The sequence below is a fragment of the Sturnira hondurensis genome, unplaced genomic scaffold, assembly GCF_014824575.4.
Source record: "Sturnira hondurensis isolate 20B ecotype Veracruz unplaced genomic scaffold, ASM1482457v3 Scaffold0010428, whole genome shotgun sequence".
NCBI lineage: Eukaryota > Metazoa > Chordata > Mammalia > Chiroptera > Phyllostomidae > Sturnira > Sturnira hondurensis.
The window spans coordinates 6,641,326-6,665,944 of NW_028083059.1; the positions used below are offsets into that span (position 1 = coordinate 6,641,326).

Genomic DNA, 24,619 nt, shown 5'->3' on the forward strand with positions numbered 1-24,619 from the left:
ATAAAACAACTATGGGACATTTACACAGTGGAATACTACTTAACCGTAAAAAGGGAGAAGGAGAAGAAAATTTTACCATTTGTGACAGTATGAATGGACCTGGAGAAAATTATGCTGAGAGAAATAAGCTAGTCAGAGAAAGAACCATATAATTTCACTCATATGGGTCATCTAATGAACAAACTGAACTAACAAAAGTTAGGAAAATGGGGACAGACTCATACGTGGAGAGCAGGATGACAGCTAGTAGAAGGGGGGAAGTGTGGGGGTAGATGGACTGAGCATAAAGGAAAAAGGACTCATGGACATGGACAGCAGAGTGAGCATTGCTAGGGGCAGTAAGGTATAAGGGGACTAAATGGTAATGGGAAAAAGTACAACAGAGATTACAAAAAGAATTTTTAAATAAACTACATATTTTGCTACATATTAAAAATCACTATAGTTCATATAATGACATTACTTATCAACTATCAAAAACATATACTGTTGGGATTGGTTTCCAGAAATGGTTAGTTAGCCTGGCCTGCACTTTCCACATCTTCTTACCTAGTCTCTCTGAGTGTAAATATCACCATTCATAAGACAGTTAAGTTGAGGAATTTTCTTTTTTATTATTATTACTGATTGATTGATTTTTATTTTCCTTTTTAAATTTATTTTTTTTTTAAATATTGTTCAAGTACAGTTGTCTCCATTTCCCCCCCACCACTACCCTCCACCCCAACCATCCCCACCTCCTACCCTCAACCCTACTACCCTTTGGCTTTGTCCATGTATCCTTTATACATGTTCCTTGACAAACTTTTCACCTTCTCCCCACACTATCTCCACTCACCTCTTCTCTGGTAACTGTGAGTTTGTTCTTAATTTCAATGTTTCTGGTTATATTTTGCTTGCTTATTTCTTGTGTTGCTTAGGCTTTATTTATAGGTGAAATCATGTGGTACTTGTCTTTCACTGCCTGGTTTATTTCACTTAGCATCATGCTCTCTAGTTCCATCCATGCTATCACAAAGGGTAGGAACTCCTTTTTTCTGCTCCATAGTATTCCATTGTATAGATGCACCACAGTTTTATGATCCACTTATTTACTGATGGGCACTTAGGTTGCTTCTAGCACTTGGCTATTGTAAATTGTGCTATGAACATTGAGGTGCATAGGTTCTTTTGGATTGGTGTTTCAGAATTCTTAGGGTATAATCACAGCAGTTGAATTGCCAGGTTAACAGGCAATTAATTTCATTTTTAATACTATGAATTTGTAGTTTTTCATAAAGCCATCTCACCACAATGAAAATTGATTCAATAAATGTGGCTTCCTCATTAGAACCCTACCTCAACCAGCTAAGGTAACTGCTCCCAGAAAACAAATATTAAACTGCATTTTCTTTAGGATGATCAAAGAATTTGAACCTAATATGTAACCTAATTCTGTATCTTGACTAGAGCAATTCATCAAACATGTTTGTTTTCCCCATGTATGATTCAGAATTACATCTTTATTTTTCTTCCAGAGTCTGAATCCTTGTAGCTGATTTCATTTCCATATTTTTGTCATGTTGAGTTGATTGGCTTTGTAAACCTAGCATAAATGCAACCCAGCACTTTGAACATACCTTAAAGAGCACCCCCCCCCAATTGCTAAGTAAGAAAATGGAACAAGTTTCCGCCTACATCTGCTTCGCAAACACCTTGATACCAGTGACAAGATACTGCAGTATCTTGATGCCTTGATGGATCTGCTAATCATATCCAGGCCTTTGCCTCAGGAGCATGAGCTGAATGTTGGCCTGGTGTGTAATTGGACTCTTAGTACCATCTGGCAGCTTCTGTGACATATTAGTGGCCTTGGCCCAGTTTCTAATTGGCGTGTATCTGCTGCATCCACAAGACTGCTTAACCTTCTAAGCAAGCGAGGTCATAATATCTTTTTATTCGTTAGCTATGGTGCAATTGCTCTCTGCAGGTTTTTTGTTTTAACTGAGAAGAAGCTAAAATTTCAAGATTCCATGTTACTTTAATCTTAAGCCTTTTGAATCTACTTCTCTACTAACTGAAACAGAGTCTAGAAACCACAGATCCTGGTCCCATGTCTTGAAGAAATTATGTAGCATTATATATCTCTCTCTGGCTGCAGGCCACGAGCCTTCTTAATCTGCAGACTGTCTGCAAACTTTAATAGAAAGCTTCATCTGTAATCATTTTAAACAGAGCCAGTGGAGACAAGATTGCTTTAGTTAGTAGCTTACCAGCTTAAACTGAGTACTCTCTAGTTGGAATGGAAATTTAAGGAAAAATTCAGAATAAGTTTTCACTTACATTTTATATCTTACTTGGCAACTTGTTTGAAAATGTTGCATAAAAGATCCAACACAGGAAACATTTTATATTCCTGCTTATGATTAATAAATATGGAATCCGAGGCATTCTATTTTATAAATCGAGCCTCAGTCCAGATTTCCTGTTTTCCTATATTTAAAAAAAGAGACAGGGTAAAAATAGCACTCAACTGTATAGAGTACTCAGGAGTCAAGGCAACAGGCAGAACTGACTACTCAAGATGCCATGGTGCTGAGATTTCTCAGACCATCAGGAGAAACATTCACTTTATAGTCACTGTAGAGAGATAAGACATTTGTTGCAGGTTTTATAAAAATATAACTAAATATATTCTACTTCAGATTTTCTATGCTTTATTGAGAAAAGGAAAGAATAAAAAATAAATAATAAACCAGTGACTTGAAAATACAGGCTCGCACACTGATAGCTCATGGAAAATGCCAGTCTAAACAGTCAAATTTTATTACATCTTCATTTTCATCACATCTATTTCTGCCTGTATTTACAAACCTGGCTGTTGTCTTTAATCTTTAAGACCCTGCACCCCCACCCAAACACACATGTGCACTCGCACATTCGGACCTTTGTTCAAAGATCTTCCCGTCTGTGTGACAGCCCACAGTGGGTCTTCTAGCATCTGTCTGCAGAATATTACCAAGATTCGCCAGAGAATATGTTTATGGAAGTAGGTGTTTTGGGATTGTTACCATTAGTTGACACCTCATCATGCTAAGAGGAAAGTTTTCTCATTTGTATTTTTTATAGCCTAAGGAATGTTTCTTGGTACAACCAAAGGAAACAAATGAAGACACCACCAAGACCAGGAAGAGGAAAAAGGTAATACTAATGATTATTTACAATGGTATGGCCCTAAGTGGTTTACATCACCCTTTTTTATAGAGTACTTTGATGAAGCAATTATTGTAATCACCACTTTAGTGAGGCAAAAATTGTAAGATTCAGTAAGATTGGGTGACTTTCCTAAGGTCACTTGTAATAAGAGTTTCTGCTGGAGTTAAAAATAAATCCTTCTGATTCCTGTTTCAGTTTTGTGGGGCACTAAATGTCTTTCTTACCCACCCTGTGTTTTCCCTGTGGTTCGCAGTCAGACATGGGTTTCTAATTCTAGAAGGGCCACAGAGCTGTCCTGCCCTCTGGCCCCCTGGCTCTGTCCAAGGAAAGAAGTTCGCCAACTTCCTTTCCTTAACCATTTCAAGTTTTGAAACCTTTTATCTTAGAGTATTAAAAGAGAAAATAATAAGCAGATGAAGGTAGTATAAGATATTTCTGACTCTCACTTGGAAGCATAATTTAAAGCAAAAGGGCCCCCTTGTATTTTAATACTTGGCTGTGAGCATATGGAAGGAAGACTCTTTTGCTCCTACACAAACTTTCTTATGGCTCGGACTTGGAGAAAGTGTGGTTAGCTTTGACCTTCCACCACAGTTGTGAAAACAGGAGTGCAATTCTCTCCCTGCCAAGAAGGGTCTACTGCTGAAGTCAGCAGAGGAAATATGATTGAGATTAGAGGAAAGAAGATGGACTCAAACCAATTACTTAACAGCAAGCTTTTAGAAAACTGTAGTGTGTGTGCATATGTTTTCTTTGCTTGCAAATGGCCAAATAGGAAGATAGGCGATGCCAAATTGGCTGAGGTTTGGCAAGTCCTTAAAGAAGTAACTTTAACTTCTCTTTGATAGTTTGTGCATTAATGGCCTTCAGGAGTGTTAAGTTCTTGGCGGCTCAAGGTCAGAGCTCTAGCTAGATAGTTTAGCCTTGGATGAGGTCATGCTAATGTGTGCCCACTGATGACATATTTTAAAAAGTTACTTCATGTGACAGGACTCTGACCATTCTTGGCAGTGGTATAAAAATGAGGATATTGTGGAAGGAGGGGGAAAAAAGCTGGGGCTAGGGGAGGATGGGAAATGGCTCTTTCTAGATCTTTGGTGAAACATTACAAGGAAATGAGAAGGGAAGTTTATGATGAAAGATTGTGTGTTCCTAGTACATTGCAGGCATTCAGTAAGTGCTGCGCAAATAAGTCCAGATCAAAATAGATGTTGTCCTATATTTTCTGTTCTGATTTCCCGAGGACCACTTTAAGACTGTCTCCGAGGGCTTGAAAATTGAGGGTCTAAAAGTTCCCCTTTTCAGTGGGTCTTGTGCTCAGATGGCTTCTGCAGCTTTTACTTTAACCCCAGAAATCCAGACTGAGAGTCAGTGCCTTAAAAACCAGGTTAGGCAAGCAGCTCTCAAAATTCTGCTCTCCCAGGCATGGGGAGGGTTCCACAGCGACAAGCTTTCTTGACTTTTACCAGAAAATAATACCCTATTTTGGAGAGTCCTATAACAATGTCAGTTCTCCTAGAAGTCTTTGTAACTAACAGTTACCAGGAGTCTTTGAGATCACCCATTCATTTTTCAAAGCAGTAATGTCCAAGAAATATCTGTTCAGTTTTCTCAAATCTGTTTATTCACATTCATCCTCAGCCATCACTGAACTATGTACAGTTTAAATGCCAGAGGAATCAATCTCTCCTAAGCCAGATGTCATTCTAAAATTTTTCCTCCCTCGTTTTCTTTCTTCTTGTGTCTTAGAAGAAAATTACCGACATTCTCGCAAAATCAGAGCCCAAACCAGGGACACCTGAAGACCTGCAGAAACTAATGAAGGACTATTACAGCAGCAGTCGTTCAGTGATTGAATTAGAAGAACTTAAGCTACCAGGTATAGCCAGGCCTCTTTGGTTTGGTTTGGTTTGGTTTGGTTTGGTTTGGTTTGGTTTGGTTTGGTTTGGTTGGTTTGGTTTGGTTTGGTTTGGTTTGAAGGGGCGGGCATGGTTCTCTTTTTTTCCTTACTATTCAGAGGTTAGTCATTCAGAAGGACCCACTGTTATTGCTAACAATTTTCCTGATGAGGAGGAGCAAAACAGATTCATCTTTACACTGTAGCAAGGTACCTCAGCCAGACATTAATAATACAGGGTCTGACAAAAGTAAGGCCTGGGGCCCTGGCTGGTGTAGCTCAGTGGATTGAGCACGGGCTGCGAACCAAAGTGTCACTGGTTCAATTCCCAGTCAGGGCACAGACCTGGGTTGCAGGCCAGGTCCCCAGTGGGGAGGCAACCACACATTGATGTTTCTCTCCCTCTCTTTCTCCTTCCCTTCCCCTCTCTCTAAAAATAAATAAATAAACAAATCTAAAAAAAAAAGTAAGGCCTGCTTGAGTGTGGTTGGTAGGGTGATTACATGGGTGTAATAATCTATAGCTTTAATTTGAACATTTCACCAACATGTCATATGGTATGTTTCATTATGTTACAGAATTACATGCTTATGATTTTGTAATAAAAGATCGTGTAAAAAAAAGAGGGCATTATTTGTGCCAGACCCTAAATATTCCCCATGCTAATACTCCTTTCCTCAGCCTTGTAGTTTTAATTCTTGGATGATTTTTTTGTTAAGACGCTAAATGATGTTTGTTCAATCTAATAGAAAGATTTTATTCATTGTATTTTTACTCAAAAGGCTAATTGTTGGTCATGCATTGTTTTAGAAGAATCTTTGAGGAGTAAGAATTCCTAAGGAGGATAGATAGTACATAAAATTAAAGTTAAACCATGCATTTAAAAGTATAGATATGAAACATGAATTTATTCATCCTTTATAGACAAGAATGTTGGCTTTAATGAGCAGCTTAGTTGCTGCTCTTGTCATGGATATCTAATTATGCTTTTGTTTTTAGGATAGTTTTTGGGTCCCAGCCCAGAGTTTTTCAAGCAAACCATCTAAAGATAGGGTCAAAATCCTGCATTTTTAGCAAGGCTGACACCTCACCTCAGGTGATTCTTCAGCCTAGTATCATTTGAAATCTGCTGTCTTAGGGTATTTATAATTAAGTTCAAAGATAATGCAAAATTCTTAAAACAACATATTTTAACTAGTTTCAAATCTGTGAAACATCCTATGACTCTTGGGCAGAGATGGAGGAGACACTGTCGTAAGCTCAGACACACGCGTCTGGGTGCCGTGCCTAGATGGGCAGTCTGTAGATTCCCAAGGCTATCTAATGCTGCTGCTGGGAAAAGTCAAGGGTAGTTTGATTTCCTTTTTCCATTTCAACTTTATGCTTTCTAGGGGCTTGAGAATCTGAAAAACAGCCCATTCCCTGAATTTTCATAATTCCTTTGTGATGCGCTTTTTAATAAAATGCACATTGGATTGGAGGCATGAGCGCCCCGTCTGTTTCCTTTCCAAGAGGGACAGCCTTTAGGGAACTGAAGGGGTGCATTTCCTCATGAGCAAGACCCGGAGTTGTTGACTTGCTGAGCCCAGAGGGCTCCACCAGCAGTGAGAAACCAGTCTTCCCCACCCAGCAGTTCCTACGGAGGAGGGGTTCTGATTGCTCTTTCTCAGGAAGCACATGTTATAGCAAAGCCACTTTGCAAGGTTCAAGTGAAAGTTTGGTTTTGCTGTGGGTCAGTTTTTCTTTCTAGTTTTTAGTGGGGGCAAACCTCCAACTTTGGAAGGACTGGGGAGATAATGGGACCACCACAACTCTGTAGCCCTTATAGAATATCATAACCCTTGTTGCATCCACCAACCGTGAGAACAAATGTCGGAGACTTTCAGGGTTTCAGAGATGTTACTTTATTGGCCAAGTTTAACCTGCGCAGGGGCGAACTCTCAAAGTGTCCAGAGACACAGTGCCCACAAGGGCTGCAAACGAGAGTCGCGCGCAGTGCTTACAGCTAAGTCCTTATATAGAGGCAAGCAAGCAAGCGTTGCACAGAAGCAGATGTGGCGGTTAGCTGTTGGCTCACAGAGCCCAAGCGCGGGAACAGGGTGGGGTCTGACTCAACTGAGAAGAAAATTTTGAAACTAAACAGATGGCAATCAACTTACAGGATGTTTGCTAGGGACGCAGGCTCCTTGGGGCTGAGACTATTTTTCTTGTTCCCAACAACCCTTAATTTACTAGACCTGTAGATAGATGAGGGTCAGAAGATACCTTTGAGGAGTCATTTGAGTTCCATAGTGAGTTTACATTATATTATTTCTGAATTAGAGTTCAGTAATGCAATAAGCAAGAATGTGTGGTCATGTGCTGGTTGAGGGAGGAAGAAAAATGGTAAATATGTTTCAAATACTGTTACAGCCAAAAAGAACAGGTTTGATTTTCAGTTAAGACATTAGGCCATTCTGATTCCCAGTGATCAAAGGCATCGTAGGAAGGTTGTAGAGAAAAGGCCCGTCACTACACGCATGGGACCAAGGACAGAGAGGAAGTCTGTGCTAGGTGAGAGGAGGGACACACCATGTGTTATTTGGTGCAGGCTCGGGAAAGGGCATAAACATAAAGGGGCTAAAAATAATGAAGTATTTTTTCTGCTTAGTTTGCTGAGTGTGTGACTTGGTTTTGATCTGAGCTGGTTTGTGTCTGTAGGACAGGACTGAGTCTTTTCAGTTGGTGCAGTCCCTGTGCGTTGTTAATGTCACACACAGGGGCACTTGATTAGGGTTTCAAGGCAGGAGTCACTCTGAGCGAACCTGCTGTCCTCCTGAGGGCTACATCATGGTCTAGGTCAGTGCTAGCTGCACCCGAACCACCTGCCAACTTAAAAAGCAAATCCCCAGGCTCACCCCCAAGGAACTCCAAGTCACCACGAGAAAGGAAGTCAGCCCCAGGAATCTGTATCTTCTGTAAAGCTCTCCAAGTGAATCTCGCCGTATCCAGGCTTGGGAAAGTAGTTTTAAAGACCAGTGAAGGCTGCACAACAGTACAGGAGGCAGCATCTTTGAAGTTCGTTACTCACATAATGCATAAATGCTAGGTTACAATGTAAATGTCATTTAATTTAGTAATAATTTACTCTGCTGTGTTTATAGACAAATGTTTCCTTGTAGAAAAAATTAGGACAATAAACATGATGCTGTTCTTTATCCATCTCAGTTACAGAGTTGATAATACTTCATAATTGCTAGACCATGGTTGTCACTGGTTGAGTGAGCTTCATGTTTTAGTGTTACGCAGCCTTTTATTGTGGTGTTATATTCCGTTTGACATACTATTTCCTAACGCACACTCCAGTTCCCTTTCCCTATAGGCATTCACTCTTAATCAGTGGTTTTAAATGTAAAATATGTCATGTTGCTCTAGGTGTGTACATTTTACAATTTTTCTAAATGATTTTGTACGGAACCACTCATTCTGTGTCTTCCTGACTTAACACTTTTTTGATATATGCCTATATGGCTTTATGAACATCTAGTTGAGTTCTTCAAAATGCTGCATAGTATTCCAGTGACTTCATCTATCACCTGTTACCCATCCATGTTCTCAGATATGGACACCTAGGTCGCTTCCAGTTCCCCACTATCACAAATAATGCTGGGGTGAATATACTTGTGTATGTTGCTTTACAGAATTTCTTTCCATTATTTACTCAGAAATGTAATCCTGAGGTCACAGGGTGGTGTGCATCCTATTTTTACTACTTTCCAAAATAGCTACACCAGCCTGCACCTTCACCAACAGTTCACAGGAGTTTCTGTCACCCTGCGCTCTAGACAGCACTTGGTGTTATACATCCAACAGTTGCCCTCCTCTTGTGTGTGTAAAAGTTATTGTGTCCTAATCTGCACACCTGTGATGACTAGTGAGTTTGAACACCTCCGCATAGATTTGTTAGCTGTTTCAGCTTTGCCTTTGTACGTTATCTGTTCTTTGGATTTGAAAATAAAGATGCTTCATCACTCCAATGAATACTACAATAGCTTTTATTTCACTATTCTATGAAACTAGGGATAAAGTTTACTTGTTGTTGCTGCTGCTGCTGCTATTGTCTTAAATACTAGACAACGCTTTAAAATACATAATAAGCCCCCAAATCACAAATTTTTACAACCCTATTCAAGAAGACACTCTTTACATTTAATCTATTTTTATTATGTTTGTTTGCAAAATTCTCAACAAAGCACATTTCTCATGTTTCTAGACTCCTGTTTCCTCAAGGCCAATGATTTGACTCACAGTCTTTCATCATACCTAAAAGAAAGTAAGTAAACTTTCATTTAAAAAAAATTGTTCACCAAGTTGTTTTTACATTAAAACATAACTTCAGTCTCTATAAAAACTGTCAAAACTACATTTAAAATAAACTTTCCACATTTTTTTAAAAAAGTTTCCACCTTAAATGGATTTTAAATGCAGGATCTTAAATGGATTTTAAAGGGGAAGCACTCACATGAACAAGTATAAAGGACACATGGACAATAACTAAGGTGGGGGGCACTGGGGGGCAGGGCTGGGAATATAAGACAGAAAACTGTACTTGAACAAGAATTAAATTTTAAAAAATTTTAAAAACTGAAAGTAATGGACAATAATATAAAAAAATAAAAAATAAAAAAACAGAATTTTTTGTGTCTCTCTTGATATTTTTTATTTATTTAACATTATTCTTGTTTTGCTCTGTCTTTGGTAATTTGGGATTTGGTCTCATTTTGTTTTATAACACATTGGAAGTATTGGTCTAGGAATCCAGATGCTAATTACTGTTCTAATCGCAGGTCCCCACTAATTTTCTGTTTGACCTGGGACAAGTCACCGAGTACTCTCTGGGACTTGATTTTCTTACCTGAAAGATAAGGAAGGGGACTGTCTGACCTCTGCTCCAGTCAGGAGATTCTGAAATTCTGTTCACATCTTTAGAACTCAGACCTTGGGTATTATAGAGTCAATCTAATTTGAGTTTTTCAATATGTATTGTGTTGTAGTCAGTAATAACTAGATTATTCACACGAGCTAGTCATTTATTTGTAACCAACAATGAAATAGTTTTGATGTAACATTCAGAGATTTAGCATTCTTCTTTCAAACTCTAATCAATTCTGATGACTCTCAGCTTGAGTTTATAAACCTTTCTCAGCCCCAAATTCAGCAAATATAAATGTAGATAATCAAGTCAACCTCACTGGGTTAGCATCAAACAAGAGAATACATGTAAAGTGCCTGATACAATGTCACACTTTAACAAATGTTTGCTATTATTTTAATGTCATTTTTGTTTTATATTTTATGCTGTGTCCCTTTAAAAGTAAATACTATTGACTCGTATTTCTTCTCCTACTCAATCTTGACTTCAAGCATCAAACAGATTAAAATATTGCAAATGCATCATTCCAAACTTTTTTTAGTTAGTCTTGAAACTAGTCCCATTTAGCTACTTGCCATATAATATATGTTTTGTGTTGTAAGTTAATGATATTTCATTTTAATCTAATACCTAGAATAACCAGCAAATAGAATCTAAATAGTGCTCATGTTTTATTTTACTTAAACACTAGCAAAGAAATAATTGGAGAACATTCAACTTTGGGGGCCCTATTTTGCCACATTTAAAATAATATTTTTCTTATGGTCTTTTTTCAGTCTGTCCTAAGTGGGCAAAGCTTCGGAAAAACCATACTGAGAAGAAATCAGTCCTAATGCTGATCATCTGCAGCTCTGCCGTCCGAGCCCTGGAGCTTATTAGGTTGGAAGCATCACCTATTATTCGTAAACATTTTCTGAAGATCCCTTTGACATGCTGTGTACCTGGAGATGGACTACAGAGCATGAACCAAACAGAGTCCACTCTCTCATAGAACTTTCCGTGAGGAACACAGACAATTAAAAGTCAATATACATTATAATGTCAGGTAGCGGTAAGTCATATAAGAAAAATACAGCATGTCAAAGGGATAGAAGTGGATGGGGGCTTCTTTTAAAAGGGTGGTCCCAGAAAGCTTCTCCACAGAGAAGACATGTGAGCAGAGCCTTAAGCAAACTGAAGGAGAAAGCCAAGCAGATATGTAAGAGCACTCCAGGCAGAGGGGGCAGTGAGGATGATCTGAATAATCATTCTAAAGGGTCGCTTTGGCTGCTGTGTGGGGGCACGCGTTGCAGAGGGCAGGGTGAAAACAGAGCATGGGAGCAGTAACCAGTCAGAAGGAAAAATAGAAGAAAGATCTAATTTAAAGTAAGGAAAGAAAGAACACCAAGAAATAAACTTACCAAAGCCTGTATAAGGGAAATACTGTGCACGCAATGCAGAAGACGTTGAACAAACAAAAAGCCATGCTAGATTCTTGAATAATCTGACTCAATGTTGGAAAAATTCTGCTTTACCTAGGATAATCTACAAGTTCCACAGATTCCCAAAGAAACTCTAAAAAATTGTTTCTATACTAAACTGTTTCTGAGTTCTTATAAGAAGAAATAGGTCCTCGGGGAAATACTGAAAAAGATACTATGAGCAGATGCTATGCCTATAATATCAGATTTTTTAAAAAATCATATTACAGTATGGGACTAGCACATGAATGACAGACAGATCAGTGGACCAGAACTGACAGTTCAGAAATAGACCCATATGTATATGAAAATGTAGCCTATGGCAAAGGTGGCGAATCAGTAGGGAAAGATGGATTATTTAATACACCGTGCTGGAACAAGTACGTAGCATATCTCAGTCACTTCCTATACCAAGATAAACTCCGAATGGGCCAAAGTTGAAATGTAGAAATTAGGCTTTCAAGATAATTTGTCAGTGCTTTTACTGTTTCTTTCACCTACTTTTTCACTTACTGTAGTTGTGTAGAGTCAATGAAAAGGCCTCAGCTGTGTCCGGGTGACACTCAGCCTTCAGAGAAGAACCATCAGAGTAAAAGGGGATTTACTGAGACTTGCCCTCTCCCACAGGCGGGCTCTGTGCCAGGTTTTGACATAAGACAAAGTGAAGGGGAAATGTAAGTCCTGAAAAAGAGGAACTTGATCAAGTAGACTAAGGTGCAAATGTAGACACTTGGTAGTTATCCAGAATCTGTTTTTCCAAATGAACAAATTTGATCATAAATTTAGAAAAGTAGTCGTTATTAAGCTTTGTTAATAGTTATTCATTCAGACTCTCCATTCCCCATTAGGCACACACAAAAGTGATCTTTCAGCTATTTCTGTTTTAAACATAATTGATATTCACGACTCCATCTGCTCCTGGGAAGCTGTATTTCAAATCGTAGGAGTGTACACAGACTTTTCAGTGTTTTAAAATCACAACCACAGAACTTATTTCGTATTCAAACACTAATGACAAAGACATTGGTCTCAAGGTGGCCTCTTAAAAGCAAGTTGTCAAATTGATTTGAATGTTTACTATACATAAATGCCTTTCTGAGGGGCATAAAAGCACTATGTTGTCGCACCTCATTTACCAATTCTCAGTGTTTTTCTGTGTTCCCAAGCAAATACTATTATCTATTTCTAGGTTAGGTGATTTGTAAAAGGTGATTTTTGAGCAAGCACAATGAGCCCTATTCATAAAGACTAATGGAGAATAATTATGACTTTTGTAAGAATCTGCTCCCTTGAGAACCATGAGTTATGTTAAATACGTCCCCTAAATTGTCTTCCTACTTAACCTTGCCATGGAGAAAGCTTGTGTATAAGTAAAAAATCAAGTGCAAGAGGACCTGTATAACATGATTTACTATTTGTGAACTCATAGATTCCTATTGGTCAGTAATATTTCCCAAAACATAATGATATATAAAGGAAAGAAATACTCTTAAGCAGTTTTACCATGGTGGTTCTTGCCCCAAACATCAACTAAAAGATTTGGTTATTTGATACCCATTTATATGTGAAGCGTATCTACATATAAAATTTCATGGAAAAGCTCCCTCTGCACAGTGAGTAGAAGTGGGTTGCTCTGATGAAGGACACGAGCTGTCTCAGCACTGCCAGTCATCTCGTCCCTGTCGCCCCCTCAACCACAAACAACTTTTGTACGTGCCCCTGGGCTCCACAGAGCACAGGCTGGCACCACTGCTGTGTGATACTGGGCTGGCCAAAAAGTTCATTTCGTTTTTTCCACGTGAGGGCTCTAGCAGTGCTTCGTTGTCTTTAACTTCATTCAAAACAGTTTTGTTAGACTGCATTGTGACAGTTGTCTTATCAGCGAGCATTTTTTTAAAAAATCAGCCCTGGCTGGTGTGGCTCAGTGGATTGAGTGTCAGCCTGCAAACCAAAGGGTTGCCAGTTCAATTCCCAGTCAGGGAAAATGCCTGGGTTGCAGGCCAGGTCCCCAGTTGGGGGGTGTATGAGAGATGACTACACATTTATGTTTCTGTCCCTTTCTTTTTCCTTCATTCCCTCTCTCTAAAAATAAACAAAATATTTTTTTTAGAAAACTGGTGAATTTTTGTGTGGCCATTTAAATATTAAAATGGAAGAAGATACACAACAGTTTCAGTGTATTATGCTTTATTATCTCAAGCAAGGTGAAAACAACTGAAAGATTAAAAAAATGATTTGCAGTATATGGAGGTGATGTGACTGATCGAAGGTGTCAGGAGTGGTGTGCAAAGTTTTTGCTGCGGGGCTGTCTTATGCATTGGAAAATGTTTAGCAGCACCCCCAGCCTCAATCCACTAGAAGCCAATAGCAGGAGATAGCTGACATATTCAAAATATCCAAATCAATAAAGTTATTGGTGAAAATGAAAATTATATCTTTTATTTTACAGAAAAAACTAAATGAACTTTTTGGCCAACCCAATCGTTCTCACAACCAAATATTGTATGAAAAATATACTGCAGAGGTTGAAGATAAGTTCTCTGCCAGGGACCTGAAATGCAGAAATTGTTTTGCAAGTAAAGTGTAGATCTGTGTTTCAATGGTCAAGAGAACTAAGTAAAGCTAACCTTAAGTGTGAGAGTTACAAGCCTGATTAAAAGGCTACCCCACTTCCAATTCAGAGATGGCTAACCTGAAAATCTCAGAATTTTTATGTGTGTGTACACATAAAATATAGGTACATATGTGCATGTATACATACATAAATGCACATATTCTTTTGAATAAAGTAAGATATAATACTTAAGTTGTCAACATAGCCCAGAATGAGAGACTTTTCGTATGGATTAATCTATTTCTTTTCATTAGGTCAATGACATCATTCAGAGGAGACAGCAAAGTTATGAAATTATTTGCAAAACACATAAAGGTGAGCAAAGGGCCCGTGGTTCTTGGTGAGAGAGGTCAGTGATCCTTACGGGCCACTTGTAGACTTCAGCTTTTCCCTCCAATCTCTACTTATCTCCTTAGCAAGCATTTGCTTTGGTGCCCCCTTATATAACATGCTTAACGAGTCTGGTTTTCTTTGCATTCCTGCCTCTGCACTCCCACCTCTCCTCCCAGCAGTCACTGCTCTGCTCCTCCATGCTCCAAGATTCCTCTGCAGAGGCTGAGGTTTGACCCCTGGATTCTTTGAAGACTTACCAGTTTTCTTCTATCTTGATATTAACCTTCTTTGCCCTGGAAGTTGACCCTAGACAAGGGTAGACCCTTTTGCTCTTTAACTCTAACTTTTACATAAAATGCTCGAAATTGGCCTATGATTGATTATACTTTCTAATGACTCTTTGAAATATATGGGAGAGGTACTTCCTCATACATCCAAGAAATGCCCTGGACACTACTAGCTTGATGTACTACAGTGCAACTCAATTCTGGTATTATCTACCTACAGGCACATCAGATTTCACAGGTTAGGGGTTCAGTCCTGCAAGACTGCATAGACATCCCCAACCCCAAATTTCACACGCCAGTAGCAAGCCCAGGCTATTACCTATACTTCTGACCAACTGGTTATAAATTAGAGGTTCCTACCACCCCCTCCTTTGAATTCAATTAATTCGCTAAAATAGCTCACAAAACTCAGAAAACATTTTACTTACTAGATCACCAGCTTGTTATAAGAGCACGTAACTGGGGAACAGCCAGATGGAAGACACGCAGGGCAAGGTATGGGAAAGAGTAGGAGCTTCCATGCCCTCTCCAGGCACAACACGCTTCCCGGTCTCCACATGTTCTCCAGCCCGGAAGTTCTTCACACCCCTTCCTCTCCAATATTTTGTGGAGGTTTCAATACATAGGCATAATTGATTAAATCAACACTAGCCATTTGCAGTTGATTCAACCTTCAGCCCCTCTCCTCTCCCTGGAGGTTGGGAGTGGGACTGAAAGTTCCAACCCTCTAATTACATGATTGGTTCTCCTGGACCCAGTCCCCATCCTCAGGTGCTCCCAAAAGTCACCTCATTCAAATAACAAAAGACAGTTTTATCACTCTCAATGTTTAGGAAATTGCAAGGGCTTGGGGAGTTGTGAGTCAGGAACTGTGGACGAAGGCCACATTTATATGAGGATAAATGGTAGTGTGCCTCAAATCACAATTCTCTTTATTCTCTTCCATCTTGAAATAGGTCCAGGAGCAGGTAAAGTTGCTGGAGAAGCGTGCTGTGCACCTGGGCGTAGGGACTCCAGGGAGGATTAAAGACCTCGTTAAACAAGGTATGAAAAGAGCCAGTAGTGCTCTTCAGAGCTAGGAGCTTGCCTTGCCCCCACGTGAGTTTTGGGATACCGCATGTGTGATGTATCAGATCAGATCTCTGTGCTAACTCAGAAGTTGGAAACGCTGCCCTCAGTCTCTACAGTCAGCCAACAGGTGGAATAGGGAGGGATAAGGACTGTGGCAAATGGCAGTACATGTACTCACCTGAGTACCTTCAGGTTTCAACTGCTTTAAGCAGGTTAGTGGATCTACAATTAATTCCATCAGTTTGCGCCCTCTGGAATTTGTAGAACTGAATATGTTGAGTATTTCCCTCTCACTTAATTGAGGCTTTGTTTTCCCAGACTCCTGTTCCACTTAAGAGCTGGTATATAAACCATGTTGAAAGAAAAATGCAGTTCCTGTGCATGAAATACTGGCATTCTGGAATATTTCTCTCAAATGCATTTTTCTTTTAGTGCTTTACTTAGAAAGTATTCCAGACAACATCCACCTGCTAACCTGCTGATGATCTTATTACCTGTTATACCTGCCAGACAGATTAATGATTTCTTGTCATTACTCATTTCCAAATTACTTATTTAATATAGTAATACAACATTGTTTTATAACTGACAGGAGCTATTCCATGTTTTTAAAAATATCTTGCAGTAATGTGTTCCAGTACAGTAGTGTTTCTCTCCAGATAAAAGCTTTTCAGTTAATGAACACACCGTATACAGGGCTTTTTACAATTACAAGTGACAAACTGGAGGCCCCAGATGAGGAAGGGAAACAAATATTTTTTGAGTTCTTATTTGTACTAAATGGTATTCTTGACACGCTTACATTGATCTCCTTTATCATTCAAAACATCCTTGTAGATTGGCATTCTTATTTCTTAGGAGAGAAAAACTAAAGCTCTGGAGGGTTAAGTGCCCCTCCCAAAGTCACTCAGTTTAGGCCTTCCCAGTTCCTGAGCCTTTCCCGGTCAGGGAGCTGCTGATCCTGTTGAAGAGATAAGTACGCAAAGAGACAGTAAGGGCCAAGGGCCAGATGAGCATTTCTGAGGCTAGAAGAGTTGAAATGAGGGAGAGATTGACATGGTTCCTGAATCGCAGGGAAGGCTTTACAGAGGAAAGAGTTTTTAACTGATCTTTAAAGTATGGGGAGATTGAAATAGGATTTTTGAGGTGCGCAGATGTGAGAAGAGCATTCAGGAATGGGAGAACAGCTGGATCAGAGGAGGGCAGGCAGAGATGCGAGTGTGTGTCTGGAGGAGGTGGTAAGTGAGCAAACCTGTGTTGGGTTTTAGAGCCCCTGTTATGGACTTGGGCCTCCCTGTCTAGATCCTGGGCCCAGTAACATACCACACGGGCTCTGTGACCGTGACAAGCTCCTCACCCTTTCCAAACTTGTTTCTCTGTCCATTTGACAGAGATAATAATTGCACCTTTCTCAAAGGATTACTATGGAAATTGAATGTCAATAAAGAGCTCAACACAGTGCGTGTTATTCCTTAAGAATGCAACAAATATTAGTTGTTATTTATATGAAAGAGACCGCCTTTCTTACTTGGAGACTTCATGGGCCATACTAGCCAGTGATTCAGTGGGAAAGAAAGACTGTGGAGGAAGGGCCTGCAACAGTAAACTAAGGAGTTCAGATTTTTTTCTAATAGGTATGAAAATTCAGCTATTTTTTACTTATTATTATTTTTAGAGAGAGAGAAAAGGAGGGAGAAAAAGAGGGAGAGAAACATCGATGTGCAAGAGATACATTGATCAGTTGCCTCACACACACCCCCTGCCGGACCTGGCCCACAACCCACCCATGTGCCCTGATTGGGAATTGAACCGGTGACTTTTTGGTTCAGAGTCTGACACTCAATCCACTGAGCAACATCAGCCAGGGTAGAAGTTTGCACTTTCGTCTTGTGAACATAAAAGTCAGTGAAAATGAAGGAACAGATGAGATGTGCTCATAGTCCGTCTGTGAGACACAGAATTGGCAGAGCTCAGCTGGGCCCCAGGAGAGGCCAGGGATGGATAGATACCCTGTTCCCCATGAGCCCTAGCCAACGAGTCACCTCTCCCTTTCTGGGAGTACAGGTGGTTTTCAGTGTTTCACCAGCCCCCATGCAGTGGAGGCCTGTTCTCTGTATTTAAAGGGGGGGGGGGGCTGAGAAACCAAAGCTATACAGATTATTGAAATTAGATTTCTGTGAGAACTCAATATGAAAGATTATCTCATTTAAGAAGTAGGAAAATCACTTAGAATACTAATAAAGATAATTTTTACTTCTGATTCTGGTTGAATGAATGGTATAATATTTATTAACCAGAGGTGATAGGCTACATACAAAGTGTTTAAAGAGAACAAATTCCAGTGCTCTACAAACTGAAAATCTAGCAAAGCAAGACAAAGAGCACGTAACTCATTGTGTGGAGCTATTTATGACTTACGCATTTATGTGGATCGTACGCATCAAGGAGAGGTTCCAGACGTCAGGTCTCTCATGACATTGGGGCCTGTACAATTGTAGACAGAATGATATTGCTTTAATGTAATAATGAAGGGGATTTGTTTACTGTAAGGGCCTTCGAAAATGCAAAAAAATACAGAAAATAAAATAATCCACTTTAGAGATAATTTCTTGTTAGCTTATATGTCCATTTAATCTTTTTTCTGGGCATTTCCTTTATTTTTGGAAGTAGAGCTCATGTTGTATCATTACCCAGTGACCTCCATTTGCCACATACTCTATCTCATGAGTACTTTCCTTGTCATGAAATAGTTTCAATTTTTATTTTTAATGGCTATATAATCTTCTATTATATAGTTTTTTCTAGGTTTATTGAGCTGTAATTAACATACAATACTGTATTAGTCTCAGATGTACATCATAGTGATTCAATATATGTATATATTGCAAAACGATTGCCACCACAAGTTTAGTTAACACCGGTCACCTCACATAATTACATTTCTTTTCTTGTGATAATTGTTAAGATCTCCTCTCCTAGTGGCTTTCACATACACAGTTAGCTATACCACCATGCTGTACATTATATCCCAGAACTTATTTTTTATCTTATAACTGGAAATTTTTGTCTTTTGACCACTTTTGGGTATTCTCCCCACCCCCACCTCTGGCAAACATCAATTTTTTCTCTGTACCTGTAAGTTTGGTTTTTCTAGACTCCCCATATAAGTGAGGTCATACAATATTTGTCTTCCTCTGTTTGATTTATTTCACTTAGTTTAATGCCCTTAAGGTTCATCTATGTTGTTGCACATGACGGGATCTCCTTTTTTTATGGCTGAACAATATTCTATTGTATATGCATGTCACTTTTTTAATCACTCATTCATTGATGGAGAGTTTGGTGGTTTTTATTCCTTGGCTGCTGTAATAATGCTTCAGTGGACATGGGGGTGCAGATATCTTTTTGAGAGAGTAATTTCATTCCCTTTGACTATATACCCAGAAATGGTATTGCCAGATCTTGTGGCAATAATATTTTCAGTGTTTTGAGAAGTTTCCCATACTCTTTTCTATAGTGGCTGCACCAATTTCCATTCCCACCAGCAGTGTACAAGGGTTCCTTTTCTCCCCAACTCGCCAGCCCTTGTTGTCTTTTGTCTTTTTGATAATGGGTGGGAGGTGATGTCTCGCTGTGGTATTGATACACATTTTCCTGATTATAAGTGATGTTGATCACCTTGTACTTCTTCGCCATTTGGATGTCTTTTTCAGAAAAAAAGTCTATTCAGTTCCTCTGTTCATTTTAAATCAGATTGTTTTTTGCTATGGAGTTAGACAAGTTCTTTGTATATTTCGTATGTTAAAACCAAGTTAGATTGTTTTTTTACAGTTCTATTATGCCAGAATATTTGGATTGTTTCTGATTTTTTGCTATTATAAATAATAATGTAGTGATCATCTTTGCAAGTAACTGTGTTTAAATTTCTGATATTTTTATTGGGATACATCATAGAAGGAAAACTATTCCATCAAATGGGAAGCATTTGAAAGCTTCTATTCTGTAATGCCTCATTGCCTTCTGGAGAGGTGGTGTGTTTGCTCTTCCACCAGCAGTAAGTTATTTTTAAGGGAAGAATGTCAACCCATTGTCATTCTTTACCATTTTTAATTTTTCAGAAAGCTATACAGGAGGCATTGTAATTATAAGAAGCATGAAAAATTCTTTTGGGCAGAGAGGAAAACACTGAAATAACCACAAAGTTGAAGGGAAGTGCTGCAGCTCTGTGAAGGAGGCCTCAGCTGTGTTTCCCCGTGAAACACGGAACAGCGTGGGGCTGGGGCAGTTCATGGGGAGTGAGAAGAGCTAACTGTGTCCAACTCCGAGGCCTCTGAGACTCAGACCATCCCAGAGGTGCTCCCCAGAGGAGCCACATTCCATTACTTTCTCTGGACAGAAAGGACCACAGTGGAAATGGAGTCCTTAGGCGGTTTAGCCATCTCCCCAAAGGAGAGCAGCCTCTGCGTAGGACCCATCCGCCTTAACTTCCTTTTCTTCCCCAAATTTACCTCCCAGCCCTGTCCTCATCCTTTTGCCCACTCACCTCCTCAGTCACATGGACTCAGTAGACTCAACTCCTCTGAAGGGCTGCTACCCCAAACTGCAGGAATCTTACCAAATCCCTGTCAGGAATGAAATTCACCCTCTGGGGCCTCCTGGAGGCTCAGGATTGATTCTTTGCCAGAACCTGAGCACTGGACAAGTTTAGCCAGAGTGGCTTCTCTGCTACTCTCAGAATCAGTGATAAGATTATAAGGAGAGTAAGTCGTCTCAGAGACGCGTTTGTTTTCCATCGGGTAAGAGCAGCGTTTAATGAGCAAAGATTAGTTACTGGGGGAGAGGACAGCAAATGAAGCAAAAAGCAGCCAGGAGAAAAAAACATTTTAATTAGCTTATGCCACGATGTCTTTACTGCAGTAACTCTCTCCCTGTCTCTTTCAGGTGGCCTTAACTTGAACCCCTTAAAGTTTCTGGTTTTTGACTGGAATTGGAGAGATCAGAAGTTGCGGAGGATGATGGACATCCCCGAGGTACCGTGTAACCAGCAATTGCCTTTAATCTTTTTTTTTATTTGAACTTGAGTTCAAACACAGTAACAAAGCCTTTGACATGAGGAACCAGCACATCCTGGCCTTTGACAGTTACTGTAATGTAACAGTTACAGTGGCCATCTCACCCCTTACACACACTTCTGTCCTTTCCGAGTGTTTTCTGGGAATTAGTTTCACTCCTTCATTAAATGGCCGGTGGCTTCTCCCCCCTAGGCACCGCACCTTTACTGGCCTTTCAGAAACAGGAAGGTCTGGAGGATGGGGCACATTTCCCGTGCCTCACAGCCCACGTCTCCACATTCCCTGAAAACCCGCTTACTTAATTTAGAGGCTGTTTTGGTTTAGGGGCATGGGGAAATTTTTGACATTTTCAGCGAATTGAAACTAAAATGCCTTTGTGGGCACAGCATTAGCTCATATATTTATGAAAGCAATTCATTATCATCATCATGTGAAAAAATTGATTTGCTACCAACCACGTTATCATGAGGCTAGTTTGTCAGCTGGCCAATTGATTGTTTACAAGTAGCTGTTGCAGAGAAAAGGACCTGTGCAGCCGCAGACGGACTGCCTGCCAGTCTCCAGCAGGGGGCGAATCACGGCGATGACTGGAGGGGCGACTTGGGGTCACTCCTCCGGCCACGCTGAAGGGATTCGTTCACCACATAGAGCTGCCATCCCAGAGTGACCACACCTGGTTATAACTGATCAGTGAATTCTATCAGGTATCAGTTCACGTTGAGAGAGAGTTTTCTCAGTTTCCTACTTGCTTGCACGTGCGTGCGTGCACTCTGTCCCCTCTGCTGACTGGTTTTTTAAAACTGGTTTAATCAATTTGATGTCCAACACATGAGGCCATATTTGATTACTTCACTTTTAATATTAAATCTGAGTAATCCACCACTAGTTTTCTAATTACAATAATAAGGAGAAATGGTAACAAAAAAACCCCTTTGTTGCCCATAGCTGCTTTCATTATGTTGGTGTTATTATTATCAGTTATCCTGTATCAAAATATTGTGTATAATTTGGGTACACTTTGGATGTCTTTGCATGAGATGTCCCTATATGAGGTTTTGCTTTGGGTGGCTGCACACAAAAGAGCACTTTAATGAGATTGATGATTTGTATAATACAAATCCTCTATTTGTGTGACTATTCCAACTCTGGGCAAAACATGGGTTAGGATTTTTACCCTCCCTGACTCTGGCCATAACAGCTGCATGAATACCACGGAGTCCAGATGGTTGAATTGATCCACCAAGACCATCTTTTCTTGATCTTAACCTTTTTTCTTTTCTCTCATTTAGATAAGAAAGGAGGTTTTTGAACTTCTGGAAACGGGAGTCCTCAGTCTGTGCAAGTCAGAATCTTTGAAGCTGGGCCTTTTCTAAGTCCGTGTCTTCATGAGAATCCCAGTTTTCCTTGTGGGATTTGCATCTCGTTTAATGGCTCTGGCACACTGCATACTCTCAGTACATATCAGCTATTGTGTTCCTGTGTTAGCTGCATCACCACGTGGATTGCTGGGAATATTTGATGGGGCCCTTTTGACCAAAATGAGTGTGTCCTCCTGGCTGGTGTGGCTCAGTGGATTGAGTGCCAGCCTGCGAACCAGAAGGTCACCTTTTGGATTCCCAGTCAGGGCACATGCCTGGGTTGTGGGCCAGGTCCCCAGTAGAGGGCGCACAAGAGGCAACCACAGGTCGATGTTTCTCTTTTTCACTCCCTTCCCTTCTCTCTAAAAATAAATAAATAAATAACATCGTTTTTAAGCAACGAGTGTGTCCTTTGCCAACTCCCTGTATAATAAAGTATCACCAGCTTGTTTTCCTCTCACCAACTGGCCTCTGATGTGACTGCAGAAGAGAAGGGAAAAAGCAAACTGCTTTCCTCTCTGAGCCACAGCTTCGGCAGCTGCGAAACAGGAATGACGTTTCTCAGGACTGTTGAGGATTCCGTCCTATGGGACTTGTGGAGCAGATCTGTCAGCTGCAAAGCCTGGTCTCAGCATGAAGCTGGAGGCAGCAGTAATGGGAAGAGCTGCAAGTGTGTGGCACTTTATAAACATAAAAGAGAGCACTGTAACTACACCTGTCTTACTCCTTTATTATCTCACTTGTTATTTTGAAATAATTTCAAATTTATAGATAAGTCACAAAAATAATATAGAGAACTTCAATATGCCCTTCCATATGCTTCTCCCAATGTTAACATCATATATGACCACAGTACAGTTATCAAAACTAAGAAATCAATGTTGGTACAATATAGTATAGTTAATGGAACTAGAGACTTTGATTTCACCAGTTTTTCCACTGATGTCCATTTTCTATTTTATATTCCAGGATCTAGTCAAGGATCTCACACTGGGTGTAGCTGTCATATCTCCTTAGCTTCCTCAGACTGGGACTGTTCTTCGGTCTTTCCTTTGTTTCATGATCTTGACCCTTGAAGAGTACCAATCAGGTATTTCGTGGAATGTTCCTCAGTGTGAGTTTCTCTGTTGTTTTCCGTGTTGTTTGGCCAGAATACCACAGACTTGCTATCTCCTTCTGAGGCATCACAGCAGGGAGAAAGAGTGTTTACCAGTCTTCCTAGTGGTGATATCAACCTCATCCACCTGGATAGAGTGGTGCCTGCTCTATTTGTCCCCTGTAGGGTCTCTATTTTTCCCTTTGTAATTAATGTATATCTTGGGAGAAATACTTCGATGCTACACAGATATCCTATTTTCCCTCATACTTTGCTATTAATTTTAGCAGCATTAGTAGTTCTTGCCTGAAATCATTATTACATGGTGATTTTTCTCTTTCCCTCATTGCTTCAACTTTATTCTTTGGAATTCTTCTGCAAGAAAGAGCTGTTTCTCTTCCCCATTTGCTTCTTGTTCACTTGTTTATTTACATCAGTATGGGTACATGAATATTTAGTTTGTTCTATGGGTTATAACCCAATACTAATGGTTTTGGTTTTGTTGCTCCAATTCACTTTTTTACTCATTTAAATAATGTTTATTGCATAATCATCTGTGTCAAGCATTGTTTAGGGCTTTCACTTACACATAGTCTGTTGTATTTAACCGTTGACACAGTCTTGAAGAAAAAGTATTATTCACATTTTCTGATGTTGAAAAGGACTCTCAGAAAACATACAGTAGTTTTAAGAAGCAGAATCAGAAGTCCCCAGACCCCCTATATTCACTCTGGACAGCATGATTGCCTATCTAGGGATTTAGGCATGTAAATCAAATAAGAGATTTTTTAAAGGCAAATAGATGCCACTAATGGCATATAAAATTCCATATTTAAATACTGTGAATATTAAGTGAGCCTGGCAGTCTAGCAAATCGAACTCCAACAAACACACACTTCCACACACCAGTAGCTTTTTGCTGCACTTCTGTTGTCTGGAAGCCACACGCAGGGACTCAAGAAAAGAAAAGCAAGTTCTATTCTGTAGGACCCTGCCTCGGCCCCAACAAGTTAGAGGAAAAAGAAAAAAGCCACCACAATATAAAGATTTATTTAGCTATGGCTAAATTTAGCCCTATTGTTTTCATCCCTTTAATCCTAACATGTGAGATGTTCTTGGCCAATGGTAAGGAAAAAAGTGGATCACATGCTTTCCCACTATAGGCATTTAACTTCCTGTCGGTGAATATGTCTTAGATCAGCCTGGAAGAGAACATCGAGCATAATTGCATGAGAGGACAGATTTGCAAATTGAGACATGTAGTATGTGCATTTCGGAATTCACACCAATCCACCAAGCCACTACGATATACCAAAACCAAAAA

The 24,619-nt window shown here is 39.8% G+C and overlaps 1 protein-coding gene across 1 annotated transcript in view; it reads left to right on the forward strand.

Annotated features, from left to right (window-relative positions):
* CMSS1 (cms1 ribosomal small subunit homolog) overlaps positions 1–22,463 on the forward strand; it is a 395,148-nt gene extending 372,685 nt beyond the window's left edge. The window contains exons 3-10 of the mRNA XM_037058929.1: positions 3,109–3,180; positions 4,945–5,074; positions 9,345–9,404; positions 10,781–10,883; positions 14,333–14,393; positions 15,655–15,742; positions 20,711–20,799; positions 22,131–22,463. Of these exons, the coding sequence (XP_036914824.1) occupies positions 3,109–3,180; positions 4,945–5,074; positions 9,345–9,404; positions 10,781–10,883; positions 14,333–14,393; positions 15,655–15,742; positions 20,711–20,799; positions 22,131–22,214 (687 nt within the window). The 3' untranslated portion in view covers positions 22,215–22,463. The remainder of the gene's footprint in view (positions 1–3,108; positions 3,181–4,944; positions 5,075–9,344; positions 9,405–10,780; positions 10,884–14,332; positions 14,394–15,654; positions 15,743–20,710; positions 20,800–22,130) is intronic.
* Positions 22,464–24,619: the final 2,156 nt, after the last annotated feature.